This window comes from Argopecten irradians, chromosome 5 (genome assembly GCF_041381155.1).
Source record: "Argopecten irradians isolate NY chromosome 5, Ai_NY, whole genome shotgun sequence".
Lineage (NCBI taxonomy): Eukaryota > Metazoa > Mollusca > Bivalvia > Pectinida > Pectinidae > Argopecten > Argopecten irradians.
In genome coordinates, this window is record NC_091138.1 from 22,435,057 (window position 1) to 22,462,211 (window position 27,155).

Below are 27,155 nucleotides of genomic sequence, written 5' to 3' on the forward strand. Positions count from 1 at the left end.
CTGGTGTTCCATTTTCAGTGTTTATCCACAAGTTTTTGGCTCTATAGATATTTTTCTCTATATACATTTAAGCATTGATATCACTATTTTTTTTTATTTCATGTATGAAATTTTTTTTGTTACACATGGTCTATGAAAAAAATAGTGAAATCATGCTTGTAATTAATTTTATAATCTATTTGATAAAATAAAGTTTGTAAAATATACCATTCTCATGATTTTTCAAGGGATTCTTTTTCTGAAACAAAACACATCATCAATGTCTCTATTGAGACGTCACGATAACGTTGAGGTTTCGTGGTATTCTCGGATTTTATTTATTAGGTATGCAAAAAAATATTGGCCAAACAGAAAGCCACATTTATTTTGAAAACAAAGAAAAATTAATTAATACTGACTTACATGAAAAAGAATAATATCTATAGAGCCAAACACCTGTAGTTTATCTGATGAAAAGCATTCTGTAATGGCTAAAGTACTCTGCTAAAATGGCAAGATAAGACATTGACTTAAGTCGCCAAGGAGGTCTCAGACATCTGAAACAAAAGGCAAACTATTTGAGTTACATACACACCAAAGTGGCACTGATTGCAATGTCATAGGATGTATTTTTGTATCTGCAATTATATCGGACTTACATATAATCCACAATGAAACCTTCCACCTTTGTGACAAATCTAGTGATCCCAAGGCTGGAGCATTACTTGTCAGATAAGATTGTCCAACCACTGTTGTCAGAGAAATGGATGCTTGTCTGGGATACTAATAACATTAATCTCTACCCCAAACAAAATCTGAATGTTAAGGGGTATGTGTTGTACCAGAAGTAAAATTTGACCAAAATTAATGGAAAGATATCATTTCTTTCAGACACGAGTTGTACAGTAAATCATGTTTATAATGAACGTCTGAGGACCAACAAAATAAATTCATCAATAATCAATCATAATTCGTTATACACATAATATTATTAGGAACCCTGATGGGAAATGACAATTACTATGTTAAAACCATCAATTGGTTGTACAGTAAGTGTGTTTGTTCGTTATATAGGTGTTTTTAATGGACAATTACTCCAATCACACCAATTTGATAAGAAACAATGCCAGAGTATAATTTCTTACAACCAACTTTAATAAATAAAACTAATGAAATCATTGATAACATAATAATGTAGACTATTGCACCTTCTTTATCAGCATAAAGACGTCCATAACGCCAGTGTAAATTCTGTCACACCCGGGGAATATCATACAAAGAAACAGTGTGTCCAAGTAATACAGATTTGTACAATAACATATAACAATCTACATATTGATATCATTCACAATGTATCTGTACAATTCGTTCCGAAAAAAGGATATTTATTTATAGATACTCATGATTGTACAGAAAAAACAATTACGCAATGTGAACGCACATAATACAAACGTAAAATTCAGTAAATTATGCAGGAGTCTTTGATATACGAATTTCATTATATGATATAATAAAGACTTCAAAGGGACAATCTAGTGTTATTTGCCTTTACAAATGTATGAATGCAAGTCACAAACTAAAACTACATTGTGTATGTCATTATATCACTCAAAATCGATCAATTTTTATTATATTTTTAAATGTCAGATAGATCTATATGTATCAATACTTAGCTTTTATGGATATTTTGATTGGAAATTTCAGATGATGAGTTACTCAGTCTGTGATAATCTGCTGATATCTCAATAACCTGGTTTAATCAAATATGTAATGTAAATATAAAACTAATGTTTTGATGTTAATTACATATTTTTCTTGCATTTTGACCAATAACAATTCAAAAGGCTAAATTAATACAGTGGTGTAGTCACCATAGAATACTGATCAAGATGTAACACAAATAGTTTGCCTTCTGATTCTTACTAGCAGAGTTACTCCCCTTTGTGTCACTCCCATTAGATGATTTAGCATTTTTAGAATTGATCAAAATTAATTGATTTAATTAATTCCAGAGTTAAAATTTCAAGCCCAAGGATCTTAAACTCATTTTTATTGACTGATTAAATTTGGCTTAACGTTTTAAAAGTCACATTTATGGGATAAACTGAAACTTCCTTACAATTTCAATATCAAGGGTTAAAAAGTATACATCAAGATGCAATTTGATTGATGAATTAAAAAGATATACATTAATTATGTATTATGCACCACTTAATGTTTTTTGAAGACACATAATGATTTTAAATTTTCCCAACTTTGATTTGGAGTAGCACCATACTAACATCAAACTTGACTAAATTGTCCCTTTAATCTACAATTGTGTAAAGGCGCTAAGGGCTGTTCCAGTAAAACATATATGGTAGGGGGGGAAGGCACTTTGAAATTGGGAGACCCACCGATAGAAGTGATTTTCTATTTTGTTGACCCACACACATATCTATTTTTTTGTAAACGAGACCATGGCATAGAAGCAATTTAATTTTTTATTTCACTCTGATTTGTTTTTGGATTTACACATTTTGATTTCTAGCATCACCAAAGAGTCCTAGGACAAAATTGCACTGTAAATGGTGTCAGTGAACTTTTGTTTGATATGCTGCATCTATTACTAAATTTGTATAAGGGTACAATCCTCGTAGAACCAGGGTAAAATCTACTAAACATACTGAAGTGTTTCACAAGCATAATGCAAAAGTAGACATCTGAACATTCACACTTAAGCTTGTGAACTGCAACTTTTTCCTCGACTTAATACCAGTGAATTTAAATAAAGATCTGTTATTTTGCCAAAACTAATCTATTGTTTCTTTGTACCATTGTCAAGTTTGAATGAATATAATATGTTTTAGATAAATAGTCTATCATTATTATATCAAAACACTCAGAAAATAAAATAATTGTTCTTTATTGAAGATGAATTAAATATTGTCAGAAATTAACATTTTTTTTCAATATTTATTTTTGTATTTTTGTAGTCAGGATGACTGAGCAACATTATAAAACATAAAATTTACATTTTATTTCAAAAGGTTACAAATGCTTCAGATAGACCCACCCACAGAAGGGATTTTATTGAAACGCCACTCTGGCACAGAAGTGATTTTATTTTGAACCCACCATGGCACATGCTATTTTTTAAAGTGCCTTCCCTGGGTGCCATATATGTTTTCCTGGAACAGCCCTAACAGCATTTATGGTGTTAAAGCTAAATAAATACATAGTTTAATAGTATTCTAAATACTTGTTTGACAGAGCTGGTGACAAGCCTATAACATCATATTCAACTATAAATTATACATGATGTGATGTTTAACACATACAATCATGATTATGCCTATAACATTATTCACAAACAGCAATCAGGAATGTCTTTAATATCATTTTTACCTATATATTAAAATGTGTGATGTCATGTTTGATAAACTATAATGAACAGATGTGTATACAAGTACAGTGAACATGTTTTTCCTAACTTACACTTTGTTAACAGCCATGGTCATTTAAGGATGTGTTGGGTTCATGAGGTGGAGAAAGCAGAATTAACCAGAGGAAATCCACCAACCTACATTCAGTACAAGGGCCCAGTTCCATTAACATTCCTTAACTTTAAGGAATTCCTTAACTTCAAATTCTTCATAGGAAAGTATTACAAGAGTTAAGGAAAAATCTTAAGTGAATGACCTTCCAAAAAATCTGTTAGGCTTTCCTGTGGAGAATTTTAATTTTAGGGATTCCTTAAAGTTCATGGAACTGGGACCTGGAAACACTGTCCCATGGAAGTTTCAAACTTGAAACTCTGAGATGGAGAGTTATTGGTAATATGTCAGGAATACCTTCACCATTTTGACATCTTATACAGTTTATCTATCATGTAAGTGTGTCTATAGTGTTTCAATCAGAAATCTAAACTAAACTGTTGTGTCTGGTCTAACATTGGACACAAGGATAATGATAATATATGACCCTAAATGATTTTTAATTAATTAAATAACAGCTACATATCTTAATTTATTTATAAACAGCTTTGAGATGACATACATTTCAATGTCATCTAAATAACATTATGTTTTATTGACATATAAATATATGATTTGTTCAATCTAGCAACAAACAAATATTAATATCTCTACCACCTGGGTATGTAAACAAATGCTCTTGGCATGGAGTATTGAAACAACACAACTACTGTAACAGTAAATAAATGTTCAGTAAAACATATCAAAATACAATGTACTGCAAAAAACAACAGAAAATATTACACAAGTACTGTAAAACACAAATGAACAATTTCACTTGAAAAAATATTGCAAGAAATAAAAAATGCTACATTTCCATAAAACTCTAGGAAACTGAATGTTTTATTATTATAAGACATCCATGTAGTTACAATGCCATGGTTTCTATTGCATTAAAAGCTTTACATTGGTATAATTCGGAGTGTAGATATATGGAATGTTTTGCTTGGATAAAGATTACCGGTAGACATTACTAGATTACTAAGTCAGAAAAGAATTTCAATGAGATACAGACAGATCGACACAAAGACATACACTTATTACAAGTTATATCTTTTATATAGATTCCAAAATAAAATAAGTTTCATCTCCAAAACATTTTTGTAATGCACCACAACCTTTTTGTGATTTCAGTAGTTTTGATCATACAGCTAATATCTTAAGTTATGAGTAATGAAACAATCTAACAAGCAATATTTGTCATGAGGAAATCAAGGGAGGTAAATCTATTGCAGCTTACAGAACAAAACATGGGAAATATTTCTGCACAACTTTGGGTATTCTAGTACAAGTCAAGCGACTTTGGTTGCAGTTTGGTTACATTAAATTCATGCATGTAGAGAAATAAGAATTTATAATGAGCATGTTTAAATTGGGGAAAAAAATACAATACAGCTACACTTCTAGGCTGAGTTTCTACAATAGATTTCGTTTCCACATGCATACATAAGAAAAATGGGGAGATAACTACAAAAACACAACCATCTACATTAACAACAGTGTATATATAATGTCATCACAAAATGTAAATATGTAAACTCTGCTGTTTGGTAATGTATACTAGGTAAAAACTATATCACTATCATATTTCATCCAGTGTTTTAAAATATAAGGTGTCCTCTAAAGTGCCATTTATTGATGTGGTCCAGTAACACTTTAACTCTTACAGTCAACTCCCACAAAAGTTCAGTATATTGGGGTTGCTATAGTAATGGTTCAGTGGGATTGGGGTACCAAGGTTGCTATAGTGATGGTCCAGTGGGATTGGGGTAACGGAGTTGCTATTGTGATGGTCCAGTGAGATTGGGGTACCAAGGTTGCTATAGTGATGGTCCAGTGGGATTGGGGTAACGGAGTTGCTATAGGAGATTTCAGAAAAGATGGCGATGACGTCACACAAAGGTACATCCGGGCGCTCAAAGGTACAACTCTGTATATCTGTACACATTAACATGGTGGGAACACAGCCGCTTCGATTTTTGTTTACGTTTTATTGTAATAAATAGTACGACCATCCGAGAATTGTTACTTTATCTTAATTTCAAAAGGTGTAAATAAAAATATGTAACAATAATATACAGATATAAATATATGGTATTCATATATTTTACGATGTTCATACTCCATTTTCGGCCGCCACGAGAAAAACACGATCGCCATTATGTGTAAACATTGACAGAATATTGCAAATATCAGCTTGAAATTACAAATTAAATTCCAAGTTCCGCAAATATAGTACTGAAATTTTAATAAGCGATCACTGTTTTCTTAGTCTTACTTTGTAAAACACCTTAAGATGTGTGATTGTCACCAAATTAAAGTTTGCTTTCGTAGATCACCCCAAGCGCACGGCAGCCATTACGTACAGTACTGCCGAGATCTCGAATTTCGCCCTTTTTTAGAGTCACAAAATTACGTATTCTAGATAATTTGTTCGTCAGAAATTTTGGATTTTAGCTCATGACATACAAATGAGTCAGTTTATAGTTACTTTTTATCGTATTTTTAAACAAACTTTTAGTATTTTAGGATTTTCGAAGCCGTGCGCAATGTGTCCTGGTCGGCATTTACAGTATTACGATCTGTATTCATAAATCTAAATGTAGTCTATCTAACATGCATTCAAATTATTTTAAAGTAATATCACTTCAATTTGAGACTTCACTAGCAGTCCATGGAATAAAAGCGACTGACATTAAAAAATAAACTCTACAGCATTAAAACTGAACGATTTCACCATTTTAATTTTCGAGATCTCGGCAGCCATACGTTTACGTAAACATGTACATTGCGAAGATCTGCATATAAGTGTAGCACAGTGGTTTATAGCATTCCTTTAAAGGAAGATATACACGGAAAAGAACGAAATATATATCTTTTACAAGTACTTATTGAGATATGTGTTGGTAATTACGTATTTATATTATTAAATTCCCAACTATGGGCTGTGTCCTGAGGTGATCTACCAGCGAAGGCTCCATGCACGAGCGGCCGTGGTCTGGCAATGTGGTTCACATTTCGTTATATTTAATAGTATTGTGAACAAGTTTTTCATGTATAACAGAAACGTTACACAATAAAATCAATGATCTATTCATAACTTTTCACAACAAGGATTTCTACCTGTGAAGAAAAAACGGGTACTGTGACGGCCCGACACCGCTTGGCAAGCTGGCTTCAACACTCTATCTACACAAATTAATATATTCAGCAATAAACAATTGTAAATACAAAAATATAAATGTCTGTAACCTCTGAAACAATAAGAAACAATTTTAAAATCGGAATTTGCAAGTATGAAAGTGTATACTTTTGTCAAAGTATCAATTGTGTAGCAGCGATATACGTATCTGTTATTGTTTTTATTAGTCGCCATACTGTGTTTGTACCTTTGAGGACCCGGATGTAAACTTTCTGTGACGTCACGCCATCTTTTCTGAAATCTCCTATTGTGATGGTCCAGTGAGATTGGGGTACCAAGGTTGATATATTGATTATCCAGTGAGATAGGGATACTGAGGTTGCAATAGCAACAGTCCAGTGAGATTGGGGTACTGAAATTGCTATAATTATGGTCCAGCGAGACTGGGATACTGAGATTGCTATAGTGATTTTAATTTAATTTCAACAAATTTAATTTCAAATATTATTTGAAAAGGGATTGAACAACAGGCATAGCCTTTATAAGTTCTCTACCTAAACTCTCTCTATATATCGCTATAGTGATGGTACAGAGAAATCGGGGTACTAAGATTGCTAAAATGATGGTCCAGTGAGACTGCGGTACTGAAATTGCTATATATGCATATATAATAATGGTCCAGATAGATTGGGGTACTGAGATTGCTATAGTATGGTACAGAGAGATTGGGGCACTGAGGTTGCTATAGTGATGGTACAGAGAGATTGGGTACTGAGGTTGCTATAGTATGGTACAGAGAGATTGGGTACTGAGGTTACTATAGTATGGTACAGAGAGATTGGGTACTGAAGTTGCTATAGTAATGGTATAGATAGATTGGGATACTGAGGTTGCTATAGTGATGGTACAGAGAGATTGGGTACTGAAGTTGCTATAGTAATGGTATAGATAGATTTGGGTACTGAGGTTGCTATAGTGATGGTACAGAGAGATTGGGTACTGAGGTTGCTATAGTAATGGTATAGATAGATTTGGGTTCTGAGGTTGCTATAGTGATGGTACAGAGAGATTGGGTACTGAGGTTGCTATAGTATGGTACAGAGAGATTGGGTACTGAGGTTACTATAGTATGGTACAGAGAGATTGGGTACTGAAGTTGCTATAGTAATGGTATAGATAGATTTGGGTTCTGAGGTTGCTATAGTGATGGTACAGAGAGATTGGGTACTGAAGTTGCTATAGTAATGGTATAGATAGATTTGGGTTCTGAGGTTGCTATAGTGATGGTACAGAGAGATTGGGTACTGAGGTTGCTATAGTAATGGTATAGATAGATTTGGGTTCTGAGGTTGCTATAGTGATGGTACAGAGAGATTGGGGTACTGAGGTTGCTATAGTGATGGTACAGAGAGATTGGGGTACTGAGGTTGCTATAGTGATGGTACAGAGAGATTGGGGTACTGAGGTTGCTATAGTGATGGTACAGAGAGATTGGGTACTGAGGTTGCTATAGTAATGGTATAGATAGATTTGGGTTCTGAGGTTGCTATAGTGATGGTACAGAGAGATTGGGGTACTGAGGTTGCTATAGTGATGGTACAGAGAGATTGGGGTACTGAGGTTGCTATAGTGATGGTACAGAGAGATTGGGGTACTGAGGTTGCTATAGTGATGGTACAGAGAGATTGGGGTACTGAGGTTGCTATAGTGATGGTACAGAGAGATTGGGGTACTGAGGTTGCTATAGTGATGGTACAGAGAGATTGGGGTACTGAGGTTGCTAAAGTGATGGTACAGAGATTGGAATGCTATAGTGATGTTCCAATGAGAGTAAGATACTGAGATTACTATGGTTGAAGACAATATGGTAAGTTTTGGATACTTGAGTAGCTTTAAGGTATAACTGAATTTGATAGTGAGGTTGGATTACAAATGTTGATGGTTTGGTGAGATGGTACTGGGGCTGCTGAAGTAGTTGATGGCTTGGTGAAATTGGAGGTGCTATGATTGTTCATGATTTTGTGAGCTTTGAGTTGCTTCAATGTTGATGGTAAGCTATGATTCTTGATGGTCCGGTGAGTTAGGGGTACTCGGGTTGCTATGGTAAGGACAAACCCCATCAGGATGATTTCCAACACAGGCGACTATTGGGACATGGCCACTATCCCACATACCAGGTCCACACAGGGTACACAGACCATGTAGTGTACACGGAATCTTTGGTATCCTTCTGTACTGGTGTAATAAACCTCGTGCCTTAAAACAAAGAAAATATCACATATAACAAGACTTCACAATTTGATGGCAAAACAATTACAAGTACTGCAAGGCTAAAAGGAAAGGTTTAACTAGAAATGTCTGCAATACACAAATGTCCCTGCCTCTACCAAACATGTATGAAATCAGAACAGAACCTGACAGGATGGACATAGGTAATTAACATGCCCCCATGTTATGGCAGGCAGTTGATGAGAGACATAGAAAAATGTCTTCATAGGAATTATTAACAGAAATGGCTGTACCTTTCTGAGCACCATGTCACCGTTCATATGCATGGCAAGGCTACTGAAGTGGAGTAAAATTTCATCAGCTGGAAGGCCCTGGTCGATGACATCATCGCCATAGATACTGACAATGGCAACACATATAAACAGATGGAAATAGTCAGTCTGATAATGGGCCCAGCACGACTCCCAAATCTTCAGGGCATCACCTTCAGGGAATTCTCGTTTAAAGCAGAGCAGGATCCACCTGTACAAAGATAAGAACAAAATGAAAAACCTTTTGTATGGCTTGATCTACAAACCTGTTAAGACCTCATACAGTAACCAAGTTCCTACAGACCTATTAAAAAATATTTTGTTTGTTGAATAGTTTCTACAAATCTTTTCAATGTCTTTAAACTTTCCAATATCTATACAGTCCAATCTGTCCATGCGACCATCTCTATTAAGCAACCCTCTACACTCAGCGACCATTTAAATTCCCCCAGAGCGTTTTTATTTTAACTCTTTCAAACAACAAGTTCTTTTAAGAGACCAGCGACCACATTTTTCCTTCCCTGTGAGTGCCAAAATCTGTATTCGGCAACCAAATATTTCCAAAATGACCCCATTCTATCGTTTTGCCATATACTAAAGGAACCTAAGCAAATATTGGGAAGATATCATTTGTATTTTTCAAAAATTAGGAAAATATCATCAGCATAATTTTAGATAGTATCAAAGTGGAGAAATAAAAATAACAAAAAAGGCTTAGCTTTTTCTTTAAATGATATTTAAATAGTCTTTAACTTATTCAAGATATTAATTTTACTGATGCCTCAGGTTATTAATATGAAGATATCATTTGGGGTTTTAAGTCAATTTAAATGTGATTGGGAAAATACTGACTGAATTTGGGAAAATAAAGTGCTATTTTTTAATTGAGATGCGTCCTTCTACCGGACCCTATAAAGGCCTGGCAAAAACCCTGAATGTATATATACAACATCACAACCTTAAGTCAACCTTTACACATGGTACAGTATGATAGATTCCAGATTTTAGCGCTCACCATCACTATCAATCAAAACACATCGCTCTCCTTTCAGTTATTCTTCAAAATATTTCTTTAAATTAAATCACAGTAATAACAAATTACTGGGGACCAAAAGGATTACTATGTATTACAGCACAGTCTTAAATAAATATTGGACTTGATTCTAAGAGCTCCATTCTATAGAGTTAATAGTAATGTAAGTCTTTGGGCTAATTCATGAAAGGGTTTGCTGTGGCCGAATAGTTAAGATGTCCAGCCATATTATCATGCACAAACCCATCACCTCTGTTTTTCCCCCGTGCATTCCAGCTTTTCTCCAACAACAAACCTGAAACGGCATAGCCGGTTATTTATGCAAGTAAAATTTTTCACTATTTCAGTTAAAACGAGAAAATCAAATAGAATTTTCTAGCTTTCAGGATATAAATGATTAAACTGTTTCTCAATGTTTAAAGGACTAAATAGTCTTGATCATAGCCAAATTAAATACCATCCCTGCGAAAATAACTAGCTATACTGTATATCCTTAAATGACCTTGGCTGTTAATATGAGTAAAAGTAATCAAACCAATCATGTTAGGTCAGAAAATTAAAGGTGACCTAGATGTTGGCTAAAGATGTCCACATACCTGTGACAGAACAGCAGTTCCATGGCGTCCTGTCCAAGTCTCTTGAGATGCATGTAGAAATCTGGTATCATAATGCGTATTAACTCCCGCAAGTAATTCTGTCAGAAATAACCATAGATACAGGGTAATAAACACAAATTGTCCTATCCAGGTAAACAATAGGATAGCCATTCTTCTTTCATCTGAAATGAGTATGACTTTCAACATTGATGTCAAAGGTTTACAAACAGAATCAGAATAAGTAGATAAGAGTCTGTGATTCAGATCATAACATTGAGTATTGTGCTACTTAAATTTTATTCCATATCTTTGACCATCCACAAGCTGTGCTTGAGAAAGTGTCTGGAAATTTAATAACTTGAGACAGAGACCTTGGATAGATCCTACAAGACTTGCAGTTGTACTTGAACACCTACCAACTGTTTATCCATGTCTGAATCTTTGGGTGAACTGACAAATAGTGTACGCTGCATGAGTCCGGTGAAGCACCAATAAGCATCAGCCTCGTTCTGGATCTCTGCGAGGACCGGCGCCAGCAGGTCGGACATTCCCTGTGTGTATCCCATATGGGGGTTTGCCATTGCATAGTTCAGCAAAATATTTCTAGTAAACAAGTAAAAAATGTCAAATACAAAATTCCAAGACCTCTGGAAATGCTCAGATGTTTAAATGAATTCTCAATACCATATTCAACTCAATAAGCCGTCCCTCCCACCCTACATCCCTATAAGCCCCCCTCCCCTCCTTTTATGGCTTTAACTTCACTTACCTTACCAGGTAAATTAATTGTAGACTGAAGACATGAAAACTATGCAAGTTTCTTCATTGATTTCTATTGCAAATAATTTATGGCTTACTTTATGCAATAATTATATGAAAGACGAGTGCAACTTTGGTTCTATATGTTAAGTGTCCTTTATTTAATTCAATTGTTTAAGTGACCTGTGTGCTCAATTGGTCGAATATGTCTGAACTAGAAAATATGCTGATTATTTAATCACGTTCATTCTATACCAGTTAATTTGAAATATAATTTATGTACAATAATGTACATTGTATATGAAAACTTACACTTGGCTAAATTCATTGTTGTCCTAAAGGAAGTAAAGTAGGCTATGCTAATCTGAATATCTGTACTTACTTAAGCACCTCGATGTTTGGATTGTCTTCTCCACGAAAATACGGATGTGTTCGATCAGTTCTCACCACGTCTTTCTCTACAATCGACTGAATCTTACGCCAAAACTCATCTTGTTCTTCCTCTGTCATTAATTCCCTAGAAACCAGAAAAAGTTATTACAAATATATGTTGATATCAATCAGTTATTTCTTACCATATTGATCAAAGATAGGAGCAGTTTTATTGTATCCGACCCACACCCATTAGTTAACTATTTTCTTGCATAAAAATCTTACCTCATTGGCAAATTTAGTGTTGACACTTGAACTTGTAAACTCAAAAAACAATGTAAAACAGACGCACGGCCCAGTCTTAATTAACACAAGTGTTAGGAATCAGTTGAAATTTTATGATCGATAATCAGTTTTCAATAACCAATCGATGATCAATTAAAATCGATTATATTTGACGGCATACCTTTTCCAGGAAAATTGTACAAACTTTCTTCTTCATATTCATGTAATGCCATGTTCTCAGGTCGCTTATGTTTTCACAAATGAACGTTTACATTACTAGGTAGTGCTTATGTGTTCTTCAATTCGTTTAGACGCTTGATATTTGAAATGATATGAGCGACAACACACACAAGTGATTGATTGTGACAAGTTTTATAAGGCATTTTTTGCATGTTTCACTGACCAGCTAATTATACACTTTCGTTTATCATGACGCCGGGCAATTCTGACGAAACCTAATTACAGAGTTCTTCCTCAATTAATTGATCAAACACCCCAAACCAACAATACTCGACGAACTTGATTAATTCAGAACACAACCACTTAACACACTCATATTTCTCCTAACTCATGTCCTCACGTTAAATGTAAAACCAAAACAAGAGGCCCAGAGGGCCTGTATCGCTCACCTGGTTTGTAATGCCAAGTAATGTTCTGAAAACAGGTTCATTGTTTCTTTTCTGAAGTAATTTTAATATTAACCTCTAAACCCCCTATTGCGCCCCACCACTCCTGCCCCCAGGGGGTCAGAGCCAAAATTTATACAAGTTCTGTTCCCCCTCCCCCAAGGATGTTTATGGCCAAATTTGGTCACAATCCATGCAGAACTCTATGACAAGTAGCGATTTATAGGATTTACCTCTATTTCCCCTATTGGGCCCCATCCGTCCTGCCCCCAGGGGGCCAGAGCCAAAATTTATACAAGTTCTGTTCCCCTTCCCCCAAGGATGTTTGTGGCCAAATTTGGTTACAATCCATGCAGAACTCTAGGACAAGTAGCGATTTATAGGATTTACCTCTATTTCCCCTATTGGACCCCGCCCCTCCTGCCCCCGGGGGGTCAGAGCCAAAATTTATACAAGTTCTGTTCCCCCTCCCCCAAGGATGTTTGTGGCCAAATTTGGTTACAATCCATGCAGAACTCTAGGACATGTAGCGATTTATAGGATTTACCTCTATTTCCCCTATTGAGCCCCGCCCCTCCTGCCCCTGGGGGGGTCAGAGCCAAAATTTATACAAGTTCTGTTCCCCCTCCCCCAAGGATGTTTGTGGCCAAATTAGGTTACAATCCATACAGAACTCTATGACAAGTAGCGATTTAAAGGAAATGTTGACGGACGGACGGACAGACGGACGACGGACGGACGGACAGACGGACGACGGACGACGGACGGACGGACGGACGCCGCGCCATGATATAAGCTCACCGGCCCTTCGGGCCAGGTGAGCTAAAAAGAGTTCTTAGAGATGCTCCATCGCCGACAGAGCATAAATGATATTCATCATTTGAACAATAATTGGTGTGTAATCGCGTATATATCTGTCTAATTAACACAAAAAGTAATATAAAATAATAATTTATTTTGCCTTTGGTGCATGCGCAATCAGTACTTCATTCCATATAGGATATAGTGCCACGGAATTTTTTCGGGATGCAATTAATTATTTTTCACATTTTTACCTTGAAGTAAAATTAGAAACTCAAACTTTTTAATGGTGGTAATGGTGTAAAGAACATAACTTTTGTAACTGAAGAAAAATACTTAATCTTCTGCTCCTGTTTTTGATAGTGAAAAAATATCATTTGTCAGCGGTGGAGCATCTTTAATCATCCAAATACGATTATGTTAATATGGATTCATACATAGAAACTCACTGATGTCAAGGAAGGGAGATAAGTTGATTCACATCTACCACAAAAAATTGTTACAAGGAGCTAATCTACAACACAGCATACCACACAGAAAATGTGCTTTTGATATGCTTTTAAATATTAAACCATTATATGGAAACAAATTCTCACCAAGAATTTCAAGAACTAGACATAAGTTCTGCAAAAGAGCCAAAATAAAAACATTAGGTCATGAGCCACACTATATAAGGATAGATTGAGTATATACAAAATCTACATAACATCAAAATACCTGAATTTGAATTGTATTTTTATGAAAACTTTTGTGTGGGCTAGTAAACAAACAATACATTAACAATAGATTAAAACATTTGACTAAATCTGCCAATCTTCTTGAATACTATACTCACCTAATCTTTCTGATGTTCTGGTACTCGATGTAGCGATCTTGAATACTATACTCACCTAATCTTTCTGATGTTCTGGTACTCGATGTAGCGATCTTGAATACTATACTCACCTAATCTTTCTGATGTTCTGGTACTCGATGTAGCGATCCTGAATACTATACTCACCTAATCTTTCTGATGTTCTGGTACTCGATGTAGCGATCATTACGAATATGTTCACGTTCTTCATAAGTTGATCGATATGGGTAATAATGTAACAGGAAAGGCCATGTTTCATGTCGCAGTGAAGGTTCCAAACCACCAAAGAAAATACTCTGTAACCATGACAACAGATTACCTTATAGTAAAATTACTTTGAAGTGACTCTAATATTAAAATAATAATATAAATAAAAAAATTTAAACTGGATCTAGCCTTTGAATCCTTGATTGGATAGTTAATATGTATTATAATATTATCATAATTTCTCTAAAATTTCTTCGATGATCACACATTTTTATTCCATGTTTGCATATTACAGACTTATCTTTCCTGCGGTAAGGTAATAATTGTAATGCCATTATTTTGTGAGTAATTTCATGTCATTTTTTATGAAAAATATGACATTGCGCTTGCAATCACATGTTGTCACAATCAATATATACCATTCTAGGGTTAGATAACTCTGTATTATACAAAGACAGAATTTAAAGATGCTCCACCGCTGACAAATAGTATTTTTTCTCTATCAAAAGCAGGAACAGACGATTTAGTATTTTTCTTCAGTTACAAAAGTTACTTACTTTACACCATTACCACCATTGAAAAGTTTGAGCTTCTAATTTTACTTCAAGTTAAAATATGCAAAATAATTAATTGCATCCCAAAAAAAATCTGTGGTACTATATCTTATATTGAATGAAGTACTGATTGCGCATTCACCAAAGGCAAAAATAATTATTTCATATTATTTTTTGTGTTAATTAGACATACATGTACACGATTAAACGCTAATTATTGTTCAAATGATGAATATCATTTATGCTCTGTCGGCGGTGGAGCATCTTTAAAAGGCTATCCCATTAAAACTTTTGTGTCTAACAATCTCCCATAACCAAAATTTTAACACATCATCAAAAACAGCACAGGAGCATTGGAGATGTGTATACTGCATTTGTAACCTCGGTAAATACTAGCCGCAATATACCGCTTAGCTAGAGAGAACTTCTCTTTAGCTTGAACAGTTGAGTGTCATACAAGTAACCCAGAGGTCCCGAGTTTGAATCCTGGCAGAGGCAGTGATTATGTTTATATCAAATCTTGCCCTCTGTTACACATATACCAAGGGCTGCCACTAACCTTACGGAGCTGGAAATCTTCCTCTATAATCCCATCCACAGTCATATGGCGTTTCCACATCTCATCACAAACAACCCCATACACACCTTCCTCTGGGTGGCATTGCTCATCTGTTACCTGTGGTCGTACTATCAGAAACTGACTATAGTTTCGGTCAGTCTCCTTGTTCTAGGATAGAAATAAAGCAAACAATAAGAAATTGACAAAATAGTTTAAGTCAATTTTCTTTGTTGAAGGAAACAAATATACTGAAAAGTGAAAATAGTTTAGTCTCCTTATTGTGTGGTAAAAATATATGACAGATTATATATAGCTATCAGAATGTAATTATAGTTTTAGTTCGGCTCCTTGTTATGGGATAAAAGACAGTCAGAAATATAAGTATATTAGCGGATGGTAACCAGCTGCAAGCCCCAGTTTTCAAGAGCTGTTTTTTCTTTTCCTTTCACGACAAGAAACTTTTGAAACAACTTAAATGTGTTTTGTAGTAACATATTGCTGAGTTATCTGCTATAGTAGGTCGTTATTGCTTGTTTACTACAAGTGTTTGTGGACTCAAGCATATCTTTTTGTTCCATAGGCTAATGACGTGATAATCAATATCTAACATGAAAAATGTGTCAGAGCCAAAATGTATACAAACTCTATTCCTCTTCATCCATGGATGGTTTGTGGTCAAATTTGGTTTCCAATCCTACTGCAGAACTCTAGGACAAGTAGCGATTTATCAGATTTACTCTCTATTGGGCCCATATTGGGCCCCAACCCCCCCTGCCAACAGGGGGGAGTCAGAGTCAAAATTTATACAAGTTCTGTTCCCCTTCCCCCAAGGATATTTCTGGCCAAATTTGGTTACAAATCCATGCAGAACTCTAGGACAACTAGCGATTTTATAGGATTTACCTCTATTTCCCCTATTGGGCCCCACCCCTCCTGCCCCCGGGGGGTCAGAACCAAAATTTATACAATTCTGTTCCCCTTCCCCCAAGGATGTTTCTGGCCAAATTTGGTTACAATTCATGCAGAACTCTAGGACAAGTAGCGATTTATAGGATTTACCTCTATTTTCCCTATTGGGCCCCACCGCTCCTTCCCCCATGTGTCAGAGACAAAAATTTATACAAGTTCTGTTCCCCTTCCCCAAGGATCGAAGGATGTTTCTGGCAAATTTGGTTACAATCCAGCAGAACTCTTAGGACAACTAGCGATTTATATTCTGGATTTACATAGGAAAAAAAAATTTAAACTTGGATCTAGCCTTTGAATCCTTGATTGGATAGTTAATATGTATTATAATATTATCATAATTTCTCTAAAATTTCTTCGATGATCACACATTTTTATTCCATGTTTGCATATTACAGACTTATCTTTCCTGCGGTAAGGTAATAATTGTAATGCCATTATTTTGTGAGTAATTTCATGTCATTTTTTATGAAAAATATGACATTGCGCTTGCAATCACATGTTGTCACAATCAATATATACCATTCTAGGGTTAGATAACTCTGTATTATACAAAGACAGAATTTAAAGATGCTCCACCGCTGACAAATAGTATTTTTTCTCTATCAAAAGCAGGAACAGACGATTTAGTATTTTTCTTCAGTTACAAAAGTTACTTACTTTACACCATTACCACCATTGAAAAGTTTGAGCTTCTAATTTTACTTCAAGTTAAAATATGCAAAATAATTAATTGCATCCCAAAAAAAATCTGTGGTACTATATCTTATATTGAATGAAGTACTGATTGCGCATTCACCAAAGGCAAAAATAATTATTTCATATTATTTTTTGTGTTAATTAGACATACATGTACACGATTAAACGCTAATTATTGTTCAAATGATGAATATCATTTATGCTCTGTCGGCGGTGGAGCATCTTTAAAAGGCTATCCCATTAAAACTTTTGTGTCTAACAATCTCCCATAACCAAAATTTTAACACATCATCAAAAACAGCACAGGAGCATTGGAGATGTGTATACTGCATTTGTAACCTCGGTAAATACTAGCCGCAATATACCGCTTAGCTAGAGAGAACTTCTCTTTAGCTTGAACAGTTGAGTGTCATACAAGTAACCCAGAGGTCCCGAGTTTGAATCCTGGCAGAGGCAGTGATTATGTTTATATCAAATCTTGCCCTCTGTTACACATATACCAAGGGCTGCCACTAACCTTACGGAGCTGGAAATCTTCCTCTATAATCCCATCCACAGTCATATGGCGTTTCCACATCTCATCACAAACAACCCCATACACACCTTCCTCTGGGTGGCATTGCTCATCTGTTACCTGTGGTCGTACTATCAGAAACTGACTATAGTTTCGGTCAGTCTCCTTGTTCTAGGATAGAAATAAAGCAAACAATAAGAAATTGACAAAATAGTTTAAGTCAATTTTCTTTGTTGAAGGAAACAAATATACTGAAAAGTGAAAATAGTTTAGTCTCCTTATTGTGTGGTAAAAATATATGACAGATTATATATAGCTATCAGAATGTAATTATAGTTTTAGTTCGGCTCCTTGTTATGGGATAAAAGACAGTCAGAAATATAAGTATATTAGCGGATGGTAACCAGCTGCAAGCCCCAGTTTTCAAGAGCTGTTTTTTCTTTTCCTTTCACGACAAGAAACTTTTGAAACAACTTAAATGTGTTTTGTAGTAACATATTGCTGAGTTATCTGCTATAGTAGGTCGTTATTGCTTGTTTACTACAAGTGTTTGTGGACTCAAGCATATCTTTTTGTCCATAGGCTAATGACGTGATAATCAATATCTAACATGAAAAACAGATAACTCAGTATTAAATATGGAAAGACAAAATCAGTACCTGGCAATAATATAGACTTAATTACAGAAGCTTTACTGTATTGATATGGAATGAGCATAAAATACATTTTGTTAGAGAGTAATTTAAAGAATATTAAAGTTTATTTAGAACCTAGAATTCAAACGAATATTGAAAAATCTGAGTTAGGTACCTTTTCTTGTGTTTTGGCAAATAAGTTCCAATCATCGAAGATTTCAGCAAGTTTATCAAGGCCTCCGTGATGGAAATGAAGAATTTTATATTGGCTCTCTCTGCTGGCGATGACGACTTGTCCTTTACTGCAGCCCCGATCACTGTAGAACAGGCGCAAGGACCGCATCTGTCCTGTAATAATAAAACTACTTATTAGTATGGTTATCACTGCTTCTTGGTGTTTAATGGATTGATTCATCTACCAGTCAATAGCTCAAGTCATTTTCAGATTGGATTTCATTTAAGTAGATATTGGCTATGTTACAGTACTTTGTTTGTATACTGAATTTGCATTAAATAACATTTCAAGAGAATTAAATTTCTAGTTTTTAACAAAAAGTTTACAGTGTTAAGACAATAACGTATAAAACGTAAAGTCACAGGTGAGGTATGACTTATAATATAAGGCAAACCTTTAGTCTACCTATGGTTAAGTTTGAATGTTTGTCACAAGAGATAGCCTTCAAAATGCCATGAAATGTGTTTTGATGTGTTAAAGAAATGAAATTTACAGTCTAAGCCTACTCAGACATCTTAAAGAGCCCTATATACTTCATACCATGCTACCTACCTAAGTCAACAGAGAACACCCCGCATACTTGGTCCTTGGCACACTTGTGATCTTTTCGTACTCCACCTATACCTAATGAGTTGTTAGGGAAGGTGAGGTTGTGTGCACCTGACTCACAGCTTGAGGGTGTATCGGGGGGCTGTTCCCAGTCCGGGGACGAGATGAGCGACGGACTAGGGGGACCAGAATCGGGACCAGATGTACTGGTGGAGGAGGAAGACAAACGATACCTTGTTACACTGATGTCTGGTGTTGTCAGATCATGCTGGTAAGTTTGATTGTCTGTGACAAGGTTCAAGTCAGTAGGAACATTTGGGCCTGCCTTTGGTGAGTCTGTAGTTCTGTTGGCACCAATATCGTCATGGAGCCCCTGGGCCATATTACCATAGCGGCCAGCTGACGGACTTGGATGAGTTGAGTCTGAACTTAGACTATTTTGTTCTGCATCGGTAGAACTGCTGCTGTCAAATTTGCTGTCATTTTTGTTGATGTTACAGTCCTGGAAGTCATACTTTTCCGCCCTGTCCACCTCCTCTGTCACCACCACTAAATTGTCACCGTTCATTTCAATACTGACAGACTTATTGGAGTCAATACGTTCGCGAGTTGGCTTTGCACGGAGTTTATTCCTATTGAGCATAGCAGCCAGTTGCTCCTCAGGGGTTAGGCCATCACTTGTATCTGGAGAAGACGAATCACGACAGGGCGTCATCTTTCCGTTTGTGTTGCCCTCTTTCTGACAATGAAGATTATTGACAGTGAGTCCTACGCGGACCCCTTTACTGGGAACAGGTAACTCATTATTCTGTAAAACTTCATCAGGGCCTATCCCCGAGTCTGTTTGTGACTTGTTACTGGTACTAAGTTTGCGTCCGAGGTCTTCATGAGGGCCCCAATTATCTCCATAATCTTCACGAGAACACTCAGACACAACACTTCCATTGTCAATACTGATACGTTTGTGCACTTTTGAGCTGGCCATATCACCAACGTCACTACTAACAGACACACACGACCCTCTGGGAGAACTGCTGGGGGAGGGTGTTGGCTGGTCAGACCGGGCAAAGTCTGGCCTTGGAGGGCGGCGAGGGCTAACTTTAGGGGTGGAAACATCAGTACGGTTAGGACTGTTCTCTATGCTGCGAGGATTTTTCTTCAGAGAAGAGTTAGGTATCCATGTCAGAATTAGTGTTGGACCATTGTTCTGAAAGAAAAGGTAATTCATAACTTTCATAATGTTGAATGAATTTCTAGAGAAGATAGGAAAGTACAGGTTTGTTTGTTTGTTTGTTTGTTTAAGTTTTACGGCCCATCGACAACTAAGGTCATTTAGGGCCAAACTACAAGTCATGCATTAATATCAGGATAAAAGATCAGGGTAAGAAAAGGCAGGTAAGGACTAAAACACAGATTGTAAACGTTTATTTGATAAAAAAAAGGTTTGCATTGGATAAAATAGTTTTGGCTAAAACACATGAGAAAACTCATGTACAAAGTTGATGAAACGATGAAATGTTGAGTTGATACGATGATATGATGAGAAAACGTTTATATTTTGTTTAAAATACCGGTAAAGGTTAATCAAATGAGCAAGGCCCTCATTGAGATTTTTCATTTCTAGCTGTTTTATCTAATAATAATATTTAATAATAAATTGTTATACAGTATTTAATACATTTGAATCAACAGACTATGTTCCGTTAAGCAATATATTGTTCCTGCTGTCCAGTCAGCCTAGTTATATTTATAAACATAACGAGCGCCAACTCTCCCCACCTAACATATACAACTCTCCAGCAAATCTGTGCAGATAGCTTCACAGTTAATATTTTGTTACACTTTCATCTTAATGACTGTGATATCAACTCTACATCAACCTAAACAAGTATCAATGACATTTCAATAAAATCTCCACCTGCCAAGTCGGGCATGTCACAGACATATCTTCTAACTTGCCTGACAAGAGGTCTGACCTGCCCCGGGCAATCTGGCAATGGTTATATAATGTCAAGCCCTTTACTTTGTCTCAAGTCTTAAATGTTACCTAGAAACTAAGTTGCAGTGGTCTTTTATGCTACCTATGTTAATCATACACCTGTGACATTTAACCTTGTACTTATGATCTTACCTCTTCGTTTTGTGACCGCAGAGTGAGGTAGCCAGGGTGGTGTTCTGTATCCATTGTCATCGGAGCTGGAGGATGAACACACACATTATTCTTACAGTATATTATCTCGCCATCAAGTGGTGGGTGTTTGGGCGAGTCAGACCCAATCCCCAGAAAGTTAGAGGCTTTCTTAAAAATGGTGCTGAATGCCATCACTGGATCCATGAAGATGTGTGTTGGTTATATCTTCCTGACCATACACTATATGGCTGGTAACCCTGAGAGATCAAATAGCTACTTTCTGGAAAAAAAAAAGTTTTGATGTTTTGGATGACTTAATGAAATATGTCAAGGGGATCAATGACAACATATATACAACAAAGTCTGTAACCATATAAGGACATAGTCATTCAGATCCCCCGCCAATGGAAATATCAAAGCTGAAGTAAGTTTGATTGTGGAGACTTATGTGTATGAAAAAAAAACAGGAAAAAGGAAGTTGAGCTAAAGAAAGTTGGAGTATAATTCAAGTACAGCGGGGCTGCAATTGTTGAATCAGGTATACAGCCTTGACATTTATATTAGACTATATACACAAAGATGGGTGGAGTTTTGTAAAGTAACATTTACCATTTACCATGATATTTTCAGCAACGTTTCCATGGTAACGGAAAAAGTGCAAAAAATGAAAACCTAAAAATAGCAAAAGGTACTACTAGACCATAAAAAGAATGTGTCTATGAAGTTTAGTGGAAATATCTCTGCTGGTTTTAGAGTTGTGCTCCGGAAACGATTCTTACACAAAATCTGCCATTTTCAGCAATGTTTCCATGGTTACAGAAAAAAGTACAAAAAGTGAAAACCTTAAAATAGCAAAAGGCACTACAAGACCATAAGACCAATGTGTCTATGAAGTTTCGTGGAAATATCTCTTCTGGTTTTAGAGTTATGCTCCGGAAACGAACCTGGTACAAAAATATGATATTTTCAGCAATGTTTCCATGGTTACGGAAAAAATGCAAAAAATGAAAACCTAAAAATAGCAAAAGGCACTACTAGACTATAAGACCAATGTGTGTATGAAGTTTCGTGGAAATATCTCTACTGGTTTTAGAGTTATGACGGACGGACGGACGGACGGACGGACGGACTGAACCCATTTGTATATAATAATCTTGAAAACTTTGATCATATGTATCATTAAAAATTGATCGTATACACAGACGGTTACGTGCAAGGGTGCATGGGCCTAACTTTTAGTTGCAACTTATTTACCAGTGTGACTTATATGTGAACGACAACTGAAAAAAAAAAAAAAGGCCTTTGCGACTTATACACAGGTGTGACTTATTGTCCGGAAATACGGTATTCTGGTACATGACAAATCTGGTCTCAAAAATAACTTTGCAAATATAATTTTAGCAATATATGATACTACTGTATATATCAAGTTTAATTACCATCTATGATATCTAAGAATTCCAGTACAATTTACTTTCCTGATAACATTTATCAGTACCGAAACGTTTTCTTTAAGTGCCAAAACAACTTTCAGATTTAAGTACTGAAAAGTTCTTTATTTTGAAGTACCAAAACTACTCAGGGCCGAAACTACTGTGCCCCATATCTACATTTAACTACAGTATGGTTTTTTTCTTCTTTTTTTTCAAAATTTACAACAGTCATTGCTTTTTTAATGGTTTTTTTTATCGCCAATGCATGTGCGTGAATGATGAATAAAATCACCTTGTACTTTGATGGAGGTATAATAAGAGGTTTCCACAAAATATTCTTGAAAATTTGTGTATAATCATGCAAATACACAAACGATGACAAGAATGGGTATTTGACAGAATTGGTTGCTGACCAGTAAGGGGGAGAGGGGGATTTCGAGTATTAATGCATACAGGATAGGACCATGAACTTGCACGGCACATGATCTTGTACACTTGTGAATTCAGCTAATTTGAATTAAGCAACAAATTTATTCAGACATAAAAAGTACAGAATTATAGTGTAAATTTTAATACAATCTCAGTTTTACAGGGACAATTCATTCTAAGAGAACATTAAAATTTGTACATATATCAAAAAAAAACCAAGTTCTAATGGAAATTAGATCAGTCAGTTTTACTGTGATAAGCATGAAAAGCCCATAGTGGTGACATATGTGTGAAATGTTCAAACTCGCTCGCTGTCCGCCATTACACACTGTGGTCAAACTTCTTGTATATATATATGCTGAACCCTGTCCCTTGCTCGTAGAGTAATGCAACTTTTGTCTAAAATTAAATCGCTCTGACAATAGTGTGTTTACCTTATTAGGTGAATTGTCTTGCCTAAAATCATTTTATCACCTTCTCAGTGGTTATGTAGTTCATTTGTTTAACGTGCGTTACTTTGGCTCCGGTATGGGTACAGCGTCCATATTGTACCTGCTTATTCGTATTGATCAACGATTCGATATTTCAACGATATTAATTAAAATACTTAACAATGTCGAGGAATTTGTCAATGTTTTACGTTATATGTTTCATAAGAAATGTAGAACAATACATTTATGCTATATTTGGCTTCTTGGTTATGTAAAAGAATTAGCCTGAGTGAATTGTATCTTTAAGTCTAAGATGCAGACGTACCATGTTACAATGGGGCGAATGTCGATAGTGGAAGAATGGCAGAAAGTGCCGTCTGATTTGAAAAGTCCCCAACATTTTTTGTTTGATACTTATTAAAATTACAAACTGATTTATAATTCTATTTTTTTTTAGTTTTTCATTGAAATTTAAATGGCCAGCTAACTAAATTTAATATCATAATATGATTAAAATTGGATTATATAGTGTATTGCACTAGATAATGAGCCGTGTTTAATTCCAGTTCTAACATGGTGTAAGGTCAATTTTTGGTAAACTGAAAAAATACCATTTATTTTTGTAAGATACTGAAAAACAAATGTTTGGTCCTTGCTGTCACTATGATATAACAATAAATAAATACTTAATTAATTATCTATTGGCTGTGCCGGCATTGTATTAATACATATTCTTCCATATTCAGATAGACAGAAAAAATTACGCCTTCCAACCCTAGCCTATAGAAGAACCAGAGGTGATATGATAGACTAACAAAATTTTCAACAAATATGATCAATCAGTCACCATCAACCTGCAACGTAACCACAGCTCTACTATATAGCTACTAGAGGTTTCACAACTATAAATTATCTCTAAAAAGATCTCAAAGAGACACTGGAAAATACTGTTTTAGTTTCCGCATTGTATCTCTATGGAATAATCTACCACCCGAAGTTGTTAACTCACCAAATTATCAAAACTTTTGAAGCACGTCTTAACAATTACTAGAAAAATGAAACATGCTTATTGACTAACCCCACCCCCCTCCCCACCAGGAAAGATGCTAAAGAAGAAGCTGAATATAGAGGCTTAAGCCTGTGTTCAGAAATCATCCTAAGGTATAACGATGCATAACATTATTTGATAGCCTGTTTTAGTACAGTATACATTAGCCCGAGATACTCTGACCCTCTGGTTTAGGGCCAGAGCGCAGTAGTACTCGAAAACCTGGAATAAGCCGACACCGTTTGGTATCGGGCCAGGTACTCTCCGATTCAGACTACTTACAAAATATTACCACCGGGAATCGCCACTTACCTTGGTTTTTTAAACAAATGAATAATATTTCTACACATAGCCATCCATTTCATCACGCATGCACGTTCTATTGTGTCAACACACAGTAGTTTCTTTTCCCACAATTTTTTCTCGTAGTATGCAAATCATCTTTAATCTCGACAGATTGCTATATTTGGGTAGATAAGATATTCATTTGTTGTATAGAATAAGGTTAGTGGTGCTTCTCGGTGGTCAGTCTGAATCGGAGAGTACCTGGCCCGATACCAAACGGTGTCGGCTTATTCCAGGTTTTCGAGTACTACTGAGCTCTGGCCCTAAACCAGACATCTATCTGTCATAATGTCTAAGTCTGGTGTCAGGGCCAGAGTATCTCGGGCTAAGTATACATAAATTGCTGTACATATTAAAGGTAGGTTTCGCCCAACCAAATAAATATTTTTTTTGTGAATTGCGATTAGCGGAAGAAAAGATGAAAAAACATATTAAAATATCTCAATTTAATTTCTTTATGTGTTTGAGATTCAACAAATGTGTCTTGAATACAAAATTGAAGGAAATCCTTGATTTATAACGGTGTCCGTCAGACAAAATAATATGCAAATGAAGCTGCGATGGATTGTGTTGTCGAAGTTTGGCGCATGCGCATTGTCACGCACTAAAAGTAAACAAAATGGCTGAACGAAAGTGTGTGCGATGAAAAAAATATATCTGAATCGGCAACAAAGTGGAGGAAAATATAATGGATTCGGTAGCACCCTAGGATATCTATAGGGAATTAAATTCAGAGATGGCATGTAGCATAGAAGAAACAGAAGCCACATCTCAAGCGGAACTTGCCGGGATCTGTTGGGACTTGTGTAACGGCATTGCACGTGGTGAGTTAAATTTCAACACATATGCCAGCGCACAAACAGCCGCAGACTAACTACATGTATATTTGGTGTACAAAGTTAGCGAGCGTATGTAAGTAACATAAAGTGTTTTAGATTATATGATATGTATAAACAGTCCCTCGCACTTCGATTTGTTGTTGTTGTTTTTTAACTAAACATGCCGTGGCAATACTGTCACTTCTATCTGACATATTGTTGCACGCATCCGTTTGTTGCTGCGGCCTCGTTTTGGAAAAAATACGTCATGTTCTATGTAAAGCTTGACTTCGCTCTATTTTTAGAGGAGTATTTTCTTGGTCAAGCTAGGCAACTGACCACCCATATTGTTCGCTGTATGCATTGAAAATGATCTGAAGATTATATCTATGTATAGGATAAATTTCAATTTCGTAGTCTTTATATTTCATTGGGCGAAACCTACCTTTAATGAAGGTCTTGTTTAAGAAAATAAGAAAATAATGTCATGCTCTCAGAGACTTATTCATATCTCTGATGCTATGAATGGGTCATCTTCTTACTACTTTGGCTGTTGTCATCATGCTAGCTTGTCCTTCGTACATCATAGATGGCTGTGCTTGCATGGTCAGATCATCAAATTCTCGATCAATATGCCTATATACAGTTCGTAAAAACTTTCCAGATGGTCAAAATTAATAGACCTCTTTTATAAAAACTCCCACCCATCTTATTCAATCGATATTACAGACAATCGCAAAATCAGCACGCACCACTGTTGTCTCTACAGTTGACCTAAGCTTACATGATTATTGACGAATTTGTATCGATCGACTGCTACATCATCAACTTCTGACGTTGTGACTTTCTGTTTTGTTATGATTGTTTAATGGTCCAATAGTCGTATCAACAGAAAGGATATGGAAGAATAAAGTTCTTCGCTGCAAAAGGCTTACCAAGCGTTTCTCCATTCTTACAGAAACATCACCATAAATTAATGGCATGCTGATGAAAATGTGGTGTTATTTTGTTTCGGAAAGGCATCTAATTATATCTACTGATGTAACACATTATTTGATTGGCTGATATTTACTGTTCGAACTTTTCTGAGAGCATTAAGTA

General features: G+C 35.7%; 1 protein-coding gene across 1 annotated transcript; it reads right to left on the bottom strand.

Annotated features, from left to right (window-relative positions):
* Positions 1–1,113: 1,113 nt before the first annotated feature.
* LOC138323238 (TBC1 domain family member 16-like) lies at positions 1,114–27,088 on the bottom strand. Its single transcript, XM_069267668.1, has 11 exons — positions 26,990–27,088; positions 21,551–21,830; positions 19,423–20,626; positions 18,811–18,983; positions 18,004–18,171; positions 14,649–14,797; positions 11,947–12,081; positions 11,222–11,408; positions 10,806–10,903; positions 9,159–9,387; positions 1,114–8,892 (listed from the first exon to the last, which is right to left on the bottom strand). Exons 2-11 carry the CDS (start codon positions 21,752–21,754, stop codon positions 8,692–8,694), a joined length of 2,748 nt encoding a protein of 915 aa, XP_069123769.1. The 5' UTR covers positions 21,755–21,830; positions 26,990–27,088; the 3' UTR covers positions 1,114–8,691.
* Between the last annotated feature and the right edge of the window lie 67 nt (positions 27,089–27,155).

Excerpts from the sequence above, each read along its gene's own strand:
- LOC138323238 (XM_069267668.1), bottom strand. The coding sequence starts at position 21,754 with ATGGATCCAGTGATGGCATTCAGCACCATTTTTAAGAAAGCCTCTAAC. Across the intron at positions 14,798-18,003 it reads AAGATTTCCAGCTCCGTAAG|AGTATTTTCTTTGGTGGTTT; the intron begins GTTAGTGGCAGC and ends TCATGGTTACAG. Across the intron at positions 12,082-14,648 it reads CAGAACATCAGAAAGATTAG|GGAATTAATGACAGAGGAAG; the intron begins GTGAGTATAGTA and ends TCTGGTTTCTAG.